General features: G+C 36.4%; 1 protein-coding gene across 1 annotated transcript in view; it reads right to left on the reverse strand.

Moving 5' to 3' along the window:
- The window catches only part of PTPRK (protein tyrosine phosphatase receptor type K), a 349,451-nt gene that overhangs the window by 88,188 nt on the left and 246,749 nt on the right, over positions 1–14,514 (reverse strand). The window contains exon 8 of the mRNA XM_068184424.1: positions 4,263–4,565. Coding sequence (XP_068040525.1) covers positions 4,263–4,565 — 303 coding nt within the window. The remainder of the gene's footprint in view (positions 1–4,262; positions 4,566–14,514) is intronic.

Genomic DNA, 14,514 nt, shown 5'->3' on the forward strand with positions numbered 1-14,514 from the left:
TTTCTCCCCAGTTTATACACTGAGCCTGATGTTCCATGGTATGGAACATCACTTTGGCCTGTTTAGGTCAGTGTGCTGGCTGCATCCCTTCCCGGCCTCTTGTGCCTTCTCACTGGCAGGACATGAGAAGCTAAAAAGTCCTCAACTCAGTATAAAAACTACTTAGGAACAACTAAAATGCCAATGTTTTACCAACATCATTCTCATCCTAAATCCAAACCTCAGCACTGTACCAGCTACTAGGGAGAAAATTAACTCTATCCAAGCTGAAGTCAGGACACACATTTAGACAGTAAGAAAAGCATTTCACTCTTCCTCTTTTTTTTTTTTTTTTTTTTTTTTTTGGTCTTCTAATTATAACATTTCCTCTTCCTCTGCTGTTCCCCAGAGTGGCAGGCCTGCTGGAGTTCTTCCAGGAGCATGAGCAATGCTTGGACAGTTGGTGTCTTAACCCTGCATCATAGCTCTCAATATCTCTGCATGGAGCAGAATGAGCTACAGCCTCCAAAAGATCAGGGGACCTCATTTATGTCCAATGAGCACATGCTTTGCCCCAGACCAAAGCTCTCTTATACTTTAAGCCCCCAGATGGATACTTCTCCTATTCCAAGTGATCCTTTTCAATTAGTTGTTTGCCTACTGTTAGATGACATACTCCCTTACTGGGTATAAAATCACCATCAAAAACTTTGAGCTTCACAATTTGCTTTCTCTGTAGCTGCTTCCTCAGAGCTAATGTCACTACTTCTGTTAATCCACTGCCTTTTGCATCTGTTTCCAATTAAAAATTAAGGAAGCATTTAACTGCTTTAATCCCATTCATCCACTGCTTTTACAAAGGGTCCCTCTGAGTTGGCAGCACTCTGGTCAACAGGCAGCTCCAAGAACGTGTGCACGCTGATGATTCATGCTAAGTGATAAATTCACTGCTGGTTCTTGTACTTTCTCTCAAAGTGCCAAACACTGTCTTTGCCCAGCATGTATGCATCCCCAGGTTGCATGAACCTTCTTCTACTTCCTTTATCTAATTCTTCTAGCAATGTCCATCTTCTGTACAAGCCAGGAAAAGCAGTAAGTCCCTGTCATAGTACAGATAATGCCAAATGCCTGTGTACTCAGAAGAGCTTTCTTCCAAACCTAAGTAGCTGTGTGGTTTCTCCCCAAAGTGAAAGATAGTGTTTCACTTCTAAAACATGCACAGATTTCCCTGTTTTCATCATCTTTTTGCAAAACTTGTTTAACAGTGTCTCATTCAGGGGTTTTATTTTTATATGGAATACAACTTCCTCTAAGTACTAAGTTATACTTTAAAGATTAATTTCATCTTCCCATGTTAAATAGAAATACTGAAACTACCAACTATTCAGATCCAGCTCTGGTCAAAAGAAAGACTGTTTTCAGACTGTCATGGTATTCCTGGGTTTTGCTATCTTGCAGATTTTGAATTATAAGTTATTAAAGTTTTTCTCACTTGTCAGCCATAGCTCCAAAGATCTGAAGCACAGCTTTTGAATCTTACGTCATTCTTCTACTAATTGTTTCTTGAGTTAATTCTGTTCCAGGTATCATATGCAACTGAGTTACCACTCTGACACATCATTTTAGACCACTTCTGAAAGACCCCCCAGCCCAGCTGCACAGCCTTACATAAATGTGAGCCTTTGAGACAGACAACCAGATCCTCCCTGTCTCACAGAAGAGCCTCATAAAAGTCCTCTGCTTTTAGAAAATACTAGAAGTTCGGAAAAGTGTAAAGATCTGGCAGAAGGAAGGAAGTGACATGAAAGATGTAGTGAGATGAAAGGAAAGGTCAAAATATAACAACAACTGAAGAGACAAAAGGGACAGCTTGAAAGCATGAGGAACTATGACGAAAAACAGAAGATGAGGGCAAAATGGTAGAAGGTAAAAGAGATAGGAAAACATGGCGTAGGCATCTCAGACTCCAGAGTCTGTGAAGTTTTTGCTTGTTTAGCAGTGCCTTGTGAAAAAAAAGCAGCATTGGAAAGAATCCCACACTACAGAAAAGCTAACAAAACATTAATTATCAGTTGTCATCTGGAGTATTTAAAGTTTCTATTTATGAAAAGTATACAACATGAGTGCACAGTTTCAGGTAATCATGTCATCAGGGGCTATTTCTTACTAATGTTATTTGCAAAAATGCAGAGCAACACTCTATTTCCTCTATATTCCTTCTCCAAAATGAATCACTGATAATGCAATGCCTCCATGATATAATTAAAATTATGCTTACTCTAGAAACCTGCAAAAACCATGAAGACAATGCAGCTTCATCTGACCACACGTGAAATGTAGGGCATAGAATCACACACATAATTGGATTTCTCATCTTCTTAGTCCAGGTCCTACTTTAGGCTTCAAACTGTGCTTGGAAGTAGTTTCAGATACTTGATCACTCAGACTGGAACTAAATTAGCATTGTACACATAAGCAGTCAGCTACAGAATTTAGTTTACTATTGCTATGAGAGCTCAAGAAAAGACTCAGGTGTGAACCTTTCAGTATTGTACATTGTCTGCAAGCCCTGAACTATGAAGTCATGGCACATAGACTTTCAATCAATCAGTAATACAAAATTAAAATCTCAATTTTTTCACAGAGTAAAGCTCACAGGAGGCTATTTTCAGGTCACAAGCATTATTACCACCAGCACAACTAAATATAGATATCTTTAAAATGTATTGGTCCCCCTGTGAAAACAACATCTGCTTCAAACAGTTTACCCTGGAAACTTCTGTTCACCGGGTGAGGCTTCTTCTACACTACACTATTTGTGACACCAAAGCCAACTCAACTGGAGTTTGCTGACAGCACACTAGTGTGTTGAGACCAAAACTTTTCTTATGTGCACCATCTTCCAAGAAAAATCCACAACAAAACCGGGAGACAAAATTTTCACTTGACTCTGCTCTTGACAAGTACTGCCACAGGGACCATCTGCCGTCTCCACACATCTAACAAGACAAAGGCCATTGGAAACCACAACCTTTCTTGAAAACCCAGGTAAAAAGAAAAAGAAATCCATTTTCCATGGACTTAACAATATCACTACCACTCTTTTTAAGTCTAAGGAAAGTAGCAACCATACAGTACGTGTCAATAAGTCTTCATATGATGCATCTATGTGTCTATAGTTTTCTACAGCTCCTCATATTCTACCTATATAATAATTTTTTTCTTTTTATTGCAACAGTAAATATATTCCTCTTTTATTTCTCATAAAATTGAAAATATATGGAAAAACAGCACTACCAGACTCTAACACTGACTGTTATATAAAGCTGTATTTCCCATTCATTCATTTCGCAGGCAAGTAAACACACTACCTTTTTCAATTTTACCTTTTTATTTATCTACAGTCTCACATTAGTCCAAGTATTCTATTTTTGTTACCTATGGAAGTTTTTATTTTCATTTTGTCATTGTCAGTATTTTCACAAAATGTAAACATAAGAAAAAGAAACAAAAATTGTTTTTGTTATGACATTTTAAATATTAATAGGGAAAAGTATCATTTTTTATTTTCATATCTTTGATTCCAAGATTCATAGCCTAACCTCTGAATGTGTCACCATTAACATGTCTACATCTATTTATTTTTTCACAACTGAGGTAAATTCAACTGTTTTGCTGAAACTTGGTTGAAAGCATTTTAAAGAAGAATCACAGAATATATGGAGTTGGAAAGGACCCATATGGATCACTGAGTTAATTCCCAAGTTGTCAAAAATAATACTTTAATTTGATAGGGGGCATTCAAATAGTTAACAGATACTATATTCTGTGACCTGCAACATAACTTATTGCTCAAATATATTTGCTATAGAGGTTTAAAATATTGGATAGAGTCTTTAAGCATTGAACTCAATATTTAAATATTATTTATAGAATTAACTTTCAAATACTACACCTAATACTGTGAAGAAGTCTAACACCACCATGTGTTTCTCATCACCTGCATTAACACAGTATTTGAAAGACTGGGAAACCATTCCCCTTTTTCTGGAGAGAGACACACAGAGAGAGATCCCATTTGACTTGTGCTGCATGGACAGTTTTAGCCACATATGTAGGGTGACAGCTATAATACCTTCATAGCTGCCATTTTGGGGATAACTAATACATTAATAGAAGAGAACTTCCACCCTTCGTGATAAATATTGTAACACACAAAGTAATTTCCTTCCACCTGCCTAGACTGGACTTGGATATAATTTCAATAAGAACATTTAATTTACCATCTTCATCTGTCTGGATAATGGTCTCCTCACTTTCCTTCCTCCCTTCTGGGTTGGTTAAGATCATCTTGAGGCTGACATTTGTGTAGGGAGGCAAATGATCCACAACATGCTGAGGTGCTTTGGGGTCCATGTCCAAGCAGTCTGCTTTGCTCTCATTGTGTCCACAGAAGTAGTGGTAGCATATAGTGACATTGAAAGTATGGCAACGAGTGATGTTGTAACCCAGAGATTCCCAATCCACAGCGATGTGTCTGGCCTGGATCTCAGCAATCTTCAGTGTTTTTGGTGTTCTCATAGGTTCTAGAAAATAGAGCATAATGAAGATAATGCTGTTAACATTCTTCATCCAGCACTGAATTGTAGCTGGTAGTGCATTCAGGAATGTGAGAGTAAAGGAAGCACCCAACAAACAGGCAAGTATCATCCTTTGCACAGGAGAAAAAAAAAAAAAAAAAGCTCCTTAATTTTTTTTACTTCATTCCTCTTTGTCCTGTCTTTGCTGGCTTTAATCAGTGATGGAGACAGCAATAGTGAGAAAAAGAATAGTTAATTATCAGTGGTGCAATTCAAAGCAATTGAGAATACAGGAAACAGATGCAAGAAGAGAGACCAAAAAGCCACCCAGATGTCACTACTGGCTTCCTTTCTTGATTTCCCCCTTACCCTTTTCCTTTTTTTACCTGTGTAAATTAGATAATACATCATAATAGTAAAGACTGAACATTTACTACATCATGATTTATCATGTCACCAAGCAACACTGTATACTAATTATACTAATTGCCTTACTAAACTAGCAGTTACAAAAATGATGCAGATATTAATTAGTGTTTATTATTTTAGTAATGAAGTTCTTCATTCAAGCAAAACCCCTTGGAAAGAGCACAAAAAATTACTTTTGGATATTCCCATTGTAACCTTATTCCTTCAAAACCCCAAAACCATGATTACTCTGAGCAGGTAATCTCTGACCTGCTCCTCAAGCTCAGCTGCTCTCCCCACGTGCATTTCCACCAGCAGAGTACGTGGTGCTCCCCAAGCTGTCATCAATCTTTCACTGTCTCTCTAGTGCATTCATTCCTCATGCAAGAGTAACTTTTATCATTGAACTTAATTAAAATGATTACACAATGAAAATCATGACCATGTCTGTATATACTAGAGTTTCACTGAAAATATACCCTGCTAGTACATGATTCCTCACCAGAGAAAATAAAGCGTGTTGTTGATACAGCTTCAGCCTTGTGTCCTTGCTGGTTTAAGGTCAAAACAGTTAAGATTGTTCAAGGAAGTGAAATATAGGATTTCTCTTTCTGAGTATAACCGTTCTTTGTAACTTGCATTTATGAGTTCCAACGAGGCAAAAACCAGCCAAAAGCACAGATGGTATATTGAAATAAGGAAATGTGAATCAGTGTAATGTATTCAGCATGCAGTTTGCCAGACAAACTGCAAACATTTAGTTTCAAACATCAAAACAACAGAATTCTAAATATAACATAAAGGTATTCCTAGTAACAGGATGAGTGTTGAGGATTAAAAAGTACACCTATTTGTTGCCGTGATCTATCCTTTTTTCATTTTGAACAAGCACATATATTACCTTTGCCATTAAGTACTGATTTATCATATATACAGTGAAAAATGTAATTAAATAAGAAGACTTCCTGGATAGTAGCTCTCTGAACACACTGTGTACTGTAACAATAGAGATTTGAAACTGAAAGATAGCATTGAAAAGGTCCTTGAGAGATAAAAGACTAGAAGAGAAGGAGAAAAACCACGGTTTTACAGAGAAAACAGTGCCTGGTGCTTTAGCAAGTAGAGAGAGGTATGAGGTGGTCATCGAAATACAAAAAAGTAACAACATTGTAGATCAACTGAAGGAGCTGATAAAGGTCTTCAAAGAATGAGTATTCCCTCAGCTACTGCAAGCACTTGGGGAAAAACTGAACACACTCAAGTGCCACGAAGGAAGAGAACTGTTAAGAGGAATACATACGTACATATTTATGTATATATATACAAAATCAGCCCTTTTCTCTTATGAATGACGGTGCAAAAGACGTGTATTACTAAAAGTTATACATACTCTGATTCAGAGTTTGAGGCCTAGAAGAGTAAACATCTCCTTCACCAAGGAAATGCATTATAGGCTGTTTTCCTTCTGAAATTGAATGATTTTTCTCATTTTAGTTATTTCCTCTTTGTTCTCCTACTCCAGTTTGTGCCTCCAACCACTCCCACTAGAGATGGAATTCAAACCTGAATTCAAAATTTATTGGAATTAAAACAACACAACACCTGGTATCTGACCATGAAGTCTGAAACTATTAATGTTTGAAGCCAGCTAATCAGTAACAGAAAACATTTTCGTCTTGCATATCCCATGACAAGATTTAAACTGCATTTACACTATGCTGCACAGCACTTTCAAGAAAGAAGAAAAAAAATAAAAGCTTTGTTAAACTTAAAGAAAAATTATTTTACAATTCTATGCAAATTTTACAAATGTGTCACAGCATCCGAGGAGATACTGAAAAGCATCCTTTATTCACCTGTCAAAAAGGAAAGAATGAAAGACAGAGTGTGATCTCGCTTTTTCACAACTATTCCCTTCTTTGGCAGAAATTAAACAACTTCTGCAATATTGAGATGGTAATTAAAGTCTGCAGAGTCTCTCAACAGCATTAGTAAACTCTGCCAACTGTCCCACTGCTCCTAAAACGATGCTTTAAAAACACAATTTTACTCTTTCTTCTGGGCAATGTTCATCTTGGGAATCTCTAGAGGTAAAGACCAATTGTTTTAAACTACCACACCACAAAGTCTCCATCTGTAACACCTCAGTAAAAAGCAATCTTTGAATAATTACTTTTCTCAGATAAAGCACTATTGAATTTTTGAATAGGCTTCCCAAAGATCTCAACCATCTCATTAAGAATAGCTTTGATCTTGATGGGAGCAAATAGCGTTCCTTTATTTTTCCATTTCCCATCACAATTTAGGGTTTGTTTTTCACTGAAACCTTTCTTTACTCCTACAGGGATTTTATTTCAATTAATGCATTCTCATTTCTTGATACTCTTTGAGTACTGCTAATCCAAATAATTCAATTCACATCTTGTCTTCCCAGTTTTTTTCCCATCTTTCCTCTTGAAGTCACATCTAGAACTTTTATCCAAAATACAGGGACTTTCAAGCACATGAGTTCTTACTTCTTTGTTGAATTAGCCATGTCAAATAGGCACCCTATGACAAAGAGGGAAGAAATAGGATGCCCTCAAAATACCTGCTCAATCCTTAACCTGTCCACTGGAGTGTCAATAGTGATGGCAGAAGGCACTTAATATTTTTCAAACGTTACTTTAGCAATTACCCCTATGAGACATGTAAGTGGTCTTAAAACTTTTCTGTGAAGAGAAAGAGGCACAAAAAAAGGTTAATAGCTTGCTCAAAGCTACAAAGCAAATTACTGCCAGGGCCACAAGAAAACGGAACTCTGCTGCCAGGTCACTGGTGGCCATCAGATGCCTAGCTGCAGCAATTCATAGAGCTCATGTACAATGTATGTGCCAATGCTTCCACCCAAATTCTAAGTCCAATCCTACACTCCAGTTCTTTTTAAAAAAGAGGTTTGGTGGGGTTTTTAAAATGTTTTCTTAGAACAAGTTTGAAAAAGCATATCAGTGCCCAGACACTAATTGAATATTTGAGCATAAGGACATGGTATTTGAAAAACAATAATTTGGCTTATTATGTAGAAAGATTTCTTGATTGAGAGCTTCAAATTTGAATGAAACAGCTTTTTTTTTTTTTTTTTTTTTTTGCATTAAATCTTGTATTTAAAATTTAAATTTTTGGGAGATGATATTCATAATTCATTTATTTTTTCAAGCCATTTTCTCCATCAGATAAAAGGCTGGAGGGAGTTCTTCTGTGGTGACAGCAGAAAGTATGCAGGACTTCTGTTGTTGCAGGAAATTCAATATCCTGTGACTACATCAAACTCTTAGATATGAACATCCTGACTGGCAGAGTTAGATCTTTGAACAGAAACCCAGCAACAAAGCATATGGAGGATTTGGTGGTGGTGGCGGCGGTGGCAAGGTTGACCTTTAGATTCTCATGAACACCTCTAATGATAGGCTCACTTCTGCCAGACCTTGTCTGCTCATGGGCTGCTGCTAAGACCTCTATCCCATTTCCTCCTCTACTTACAGCCAGCTTCTCCCTCTGCCCTTTGCTTTTAACACCTGGCAATACCCATCTCTGTTATCCCCCTCCTCCTCACCCCTGCTTGTGTCTTGGCACACAAATACTACCAAGTGCTCGCTGACTCAGATTTATTATCCAATCTGAATGGTTTTAGCCTCATTGAACCAATTAAAAACAGAGGCATTGAGAGACTATCAAAACAACAGAAAAACCAGAATGATAAGAGATCTGTACATTTGTACAGATTACTAAGTCCTTAATCCTTATCCAGAAACAATGCAAAAATTACATGAATGTGGCACTCAGTCACAACAATTTCTGGATCAAGAAGATTTAACCCAACCTTATGTGATAAAATAAAGCACATTTTAGTAATTCTCCAAAGCTTAACAATAGAGGGATAGATGGTGAAAGAGACAGAACCTGTTGACCCCATACCACCTCTCAACTGCAGGATGATTTAATAAGACTCTACAGATAACAGATAAAATGAAATTCAATTTCTTTAGTGCTTGATAAGCAACACGTGATATGACAGGTCAATATCAAGCCTCTTTGCAGAGATTATCTTCACTTACACAGAGATGGGAATGAAAGCAAAAACGTTCACAGCTGCAGAAGCAGCAAGGTGAGAGCATGCATTTCCTCAGAACCTCTTTTTAATGATAATATGTATTTGTCTGCTGTCAACCAGAGACAAACAGCTGTCCCAAAAGCTGTGAAAAAATCCCATACAAAGAGGCTAGCAAAGTGTGATATGTGCTCTGCTTTTGCTGCCTTTCCTCAGAAATCCTAAATATTGACTGCAAGACAGTTTAATTTCCATGTACCTGGCAGAGGTAGGGAAATTAGATCTTCTGACAAGCAACCAGAATGCACATTTGTTCATATGAAATGGAAAACAGTTGGGCAAATTTTAAAGCACAAACATTTCAGATAAAGATAGCGCTTCTCAAAAACCAGCATATCCTGTCTATACACTGTCTATGTATTCAATTCTTTAATTGGGGTTGGCTTTTGGTTCCTTCCTCCCCCTTGAACTCTTTCTAGTCTGTCATTACACTGAGGAGCTGACTTCCAATTTCTGCTTTAACCACATTGACTGAAATTCATATCAAGTTTAAAAGCAACCCAGGAAACCTTCATTGGTGACATTGCAGGTGAAAACTAACTGGACTTGGAAGGTGCAATAATGCACAAATTTGTGCATTTGAAGGAACTGAGGAGAGACGTGAGGCCTATGTTAAATGAAAACTCTCATATAGAAAAGCAAATCTATGACAACTGTTTTAAAAGTACAAGTAATATCCTTATACTTTAAAGCACACTGTTTCTCACCAAGACTCCTTTAATTATCTTGCCTTTTAAAACAAAAACTATGTAGAAAAAAGATGCCCTTATATTTTTGCCAATATTCTCAGTCTGAACACCCACTGGAATTTCCCAGATTTTTCTTCTATGAGAATATGAGCCTCCTTGTCCTGTGGCTTCTCCTAACCTGTCCAGGGTAACTCTTTCCTCAGCATGTGGGAAATAAAAGGATTATTCTTAGATATCACTGTGGTTGCTGCTCCTTTCAGTTCATGCAAGGTCCTATAAAACCAAAATGTTCCCAAAACTCAAAAGGAAAAAGAAAGTTACCATCTTGTTGCTGTGAAGAATTATTTTGAAAGACCCCTGATAAGAACCTCAAAGAAAGGTAAGAGAGAAAAGCCGAAGAAAGCACAACCCACATAGGAATAGCTGTCAGAAGTGCAGTAAGAAAACAGTAAACAAAGGTTTATTGCTTGCTCATTTTGGCTGCATTGCTCTCAAGTTATTACTTTTGTTATTAGTAAATGATGAATCAGACAGAAAGGATTTTTTAATATAGCTACTAAATTCCTCACATCGTAAACTTGGTTAGGACTGCTGAACAGAGAAGTTTATGACTCGTTAAAAAGGACCAAACTAGAATTAAATATTTCAAGACACAACCACAGCCTCAGTAAGAACTATGCGCATCAACTGAGATCACTTCTGCACTTCTGGGGGTAATGTGCTCTTGTCAAAGGAGCAAATTGTAATTAAGTTATGTTATGAACAAAGCTAACAAAAATCCCTAGGTAAGGTGAGCTGTACTAGAATATCCATGATAAAGCCCCTGAGTTTGAAGGATTATTAACCTACAAGTCCAAGAGAATTTACTTCAGATTAACTCCCAATAACTCCATTATTTAACAATATGATGATAACACAGGAAGATCCCTCAGTCATCCCCAAAATGCCATGCATTTCAGTCTGATTTTCATAAACCAGTCTGTATGACAGAATAATTCTTGCCAATTCTATTCAAGTTTCTCGTCTGTAACTGGCAGATTTTTGACCATTTCCAAGGGCTAAAGACAGCTTTGAAGTAAAGGCATAAGATAATTATCAGCATTGGCCCCAATTCTTACTACATAGTGATAGCTCATGAACTACTTACCTTTAGTCAGGGATTCTCTTCTTCCTACTTGATGTGTATTCCAACCCAAAACCACACCACTTTATATTACAAACTGGATCAATATTGATGATCCAGGATGATATAAGGCATCAATAAGCCCTTTTCATATGTTATTGGAATAAAATACTATTCCACTGTTGGAGTAGCTGAACTCCCTCATTCTCAGAACCTACAAAAGCCAGGACATCTGTCACATAGATAAATGCAAGTTGGAAAGCCTAACAGAGTTACTTGGTTGTAGGGCTTTTTGTTTGGTTGCATTGATTTTATTTGTTTTCGGTGTTTTTTTTACTGTTGGTTTGTTGGTTTTTTTTTAAATCTTGTCAAACATCAGCATTTAAGACACCTGATTTTAGGCAGCCGCATTTGAAAATTCAGCCCTTCAATCTTTTTAAACTTAGAAGCATTAATAAATACTGAATATCAAAGTAAGAGAAGTTAATGAAGTTGACAAAAGTAGTACAATTGGAAGACTTTTCTGCAGTCTGACAAGAAAAAAAATTAACAGGGACCTATTCCCACAATAAAAATCATAGGGATTGCTGGGCATCTCCTTTCTCAAATGTGTGACACATACATAATACAAAGCAAATATGGATGCAAACATAAAAATAATTAACTTTTTGTGCATTACTATGTCCATCTGTTTGTCATGTGAAATATGAACCCAGAATAAATGAAACTATGGTATTTATACTGTGTTAGCATTAAAGATTTATTTTTGTGCAAACAAAGGTTGTAATGCAATTGCACGAAAATCTATGAGTTTTTTCTCCTTTCACTTCATCTAGTGACTGATTTATTAAGCCAGTTTACAAATTTCTTATTGACCACATACTTCAGGGAGCTGAAGAAAACATCTGAATTATTACTTAGATAATCAGATCTACTACACTAGTTTCACTAGCAATGAGGGGATATTCAATATATTTTTAGAACATATCTTTTTGGATGCAAAACACAGCTGTCCCTGCATCATAGGTGTAGTAAACACATAAATATGACTGCACTACTGACAATTATTTGTCCATTTTCTCTTGATAGTACGTTTATTCTGTTGCTCCCATGCATGATTAACAGTTTATGTAATCAATAGCTGCAAAGTCTTGTATTAGTTTGAGAGATTAGACATCCCTTGATAATAAATTCTGTTGACTTCTCCAGTTTAGCTTAGCTCCAAAAATCCACTTTTTTTTTTCTTTTTTCTTTTTAAATCTAAGTTTAAATCAAAAGTAACTATAGCATCTAGGAGAGGAGAGGAAAAAGTTGCCATGTTCTCTTTAATCTCATTCTTCTAAATGAACAAAACCTATCTGATAGTATACAACACAAATCAGCATGTCAACAAGCATCAGACTGCAAGAGTAAACACAGGGGAAGTCTGATGGTACAAAATGCCTAGGAAGCCTGTTCAGGACTACAATTATCAAGTTTAATTCTGTAAACAAATTTACAAAACTATTACTGATAGGGGAAAAAGTGAACCTTTGACTTGAAACATCAGTGCATGATTATGTTAAAGCAGAATGGAAGATATCATGTCAAACAATAATAGTTATATTATAAAGAATATGTAGTGTGTATTTATACACACATGTATACACTTTTTACCCATCTTAACAGTGAACCTAACTATTCATTGCTATGAAGAAAGCATTTACAAACATTTATTTGAACATAAATTGCTATTACTGCTCTAGGTGATATATTGTTCATTTGTCTCCAATACACATTTATAAACATGTTTTTTATGGTTTTGTTTACAAACTATATATTTGGGAGCTTAGGATGTAATGAGTATTAAGCAAAATTACTAAGTTGGAGCAGTGTGAATAAGCTAAACAAGAATTTTTGATGGAGAGTGTTAAAACTTCAGTTCCTTTCTCCGGTATAGAAAAATTTCAGTCCTCCAAGTTAGGAAGCACAAATACCATCACATGAAATAAATAAAAAATTGTGGAATGCAGTCTATAATACACAAATAGTAAGCACAAAGTACTTAAGACTGGGGAAAAAAGGCCACATTGACCTCTGATAACTAAAAATTTAAAATTGCAGGCATTACTTATGATGCCCACTTAAAACCTGTATACACATTTGTATGTGTGCATGTACACTCATAGACCTGTGCAGGTAAGTTCACTTCCCCACATGCAGGTAAAATATCCATAAAAATTCACCCTCTTTGTCTCTTCACATCTACTGAAACAGTCTCAATCCGATTTTGTCCCGTTTCCCTTTTGCCTCATCTGGTTCCTGCTGCCCCTGGGGCCTTGGTTGAAACTATCCATCCTCCATCCCACTGGCTGCAACCCACAAAGCCTTGAGTTTCCACCTTGGTCACAGCCCATGAACTAACACATCCAGTGTTGTGCTTGTGTGGCAAAACCCAATAACAACTTTGTGTTGCACCTTACTCTAGCCCCTTTCACAAATTCAATAACACAAGACTACATATCGCACAATGCATATATTGTATAGTGATAGCTATCTTTATATAATGCATATGATAAACCTTGGATGAAACACAGATTCGTTAAGTTGCTTAAAATCAGAATAACACTGTAATATACAATGCCTCTGCTGTATATTTTTTGTCCCATATGTGAAACAATCCAGGTAATTTATTTTTAAATGTTGAATGACAACACCTGTAGCTTCTATTGTACAGAAAAGTTTTCTCTAAGCAGTTGGAAATTTATTTAATTAATTGTCCTCATTTTCTCCATTGGCTCATACAGATTTAAAACCACAAGTTGATAGTATAAGCAAGTTTGTTTTCTTCAGGGAAAAAATACAGATGCAAAGAAGAATTGCTCTAACACTAAAATTTTGAATAAGATCAGAAAACATTTTCAATGGTATGTAGAATTCTAAAAATGCTGATAAGAAACCATAGGGAAAATTATTTTCTAGGCTGGCTACTTGCCTACTGTGAAATGGTACCATTTTTGAATTTCAATGAAATTTTATTACTCAAGTCACACAGTCACCGGCCAAAGTTTGACTAAACATGACTAAGAAAACTCCTTAATCTATTTGTCAATCACCACTGCCAAGTGACTACCACAACTTAATACTTGTACCTGTATGAATAATCTTCTTAATACCTTAATTTGATATTTCTTTACAGATATTTTAAACAACCTTCTGTGCATTTTAAGTGTTCCAATTTCAATTCAACTGTCCCTTGATGTGATGTACCAGTGAGAAAAAAATTGCGTTCTTGTGTCAGCAGGCAAAGCACAGTCCATGATTTGCTAATGGAACAGTCATGACATTTTCATTAGAAGATACAGCCCTAAATTGATAATTTCCAGAGAGGAGCCTTTTCTTCTGAAAATTCTTCAAAACTTTCTTATCAGAATGGGAAAGGATGATAAGGAATATTTCCTTTTCATATTGTCTTGCTGTCTGGGCAAAATTGACATGGTATCAACTCTCCTAATACCATGTGGCTGCAAAAGTTTGCAAGGCTATTTTGGGAAATGGGACCAAATCCTGCAAACCTTTTGTACCTGGAGCTGCTTCAATATAAGCAGG

This window comes from Anomalospiza imberbis, chromosome 3, assembly GCF_031753505.1.
Source record: "Anomalospiza imberbis isolate Cuckoo-Finch-1a 21T00152 chromosome 3, ASM3175350v1, whole genome shotgun sequence".
Classification (NCBI taxonomy): domain Eukaryota; kingdom Metazoa; phylum Chordata; class Aves; order Passeriformes; family Viduidae; genus Anomalospiza; species Anomalospiza imberbis.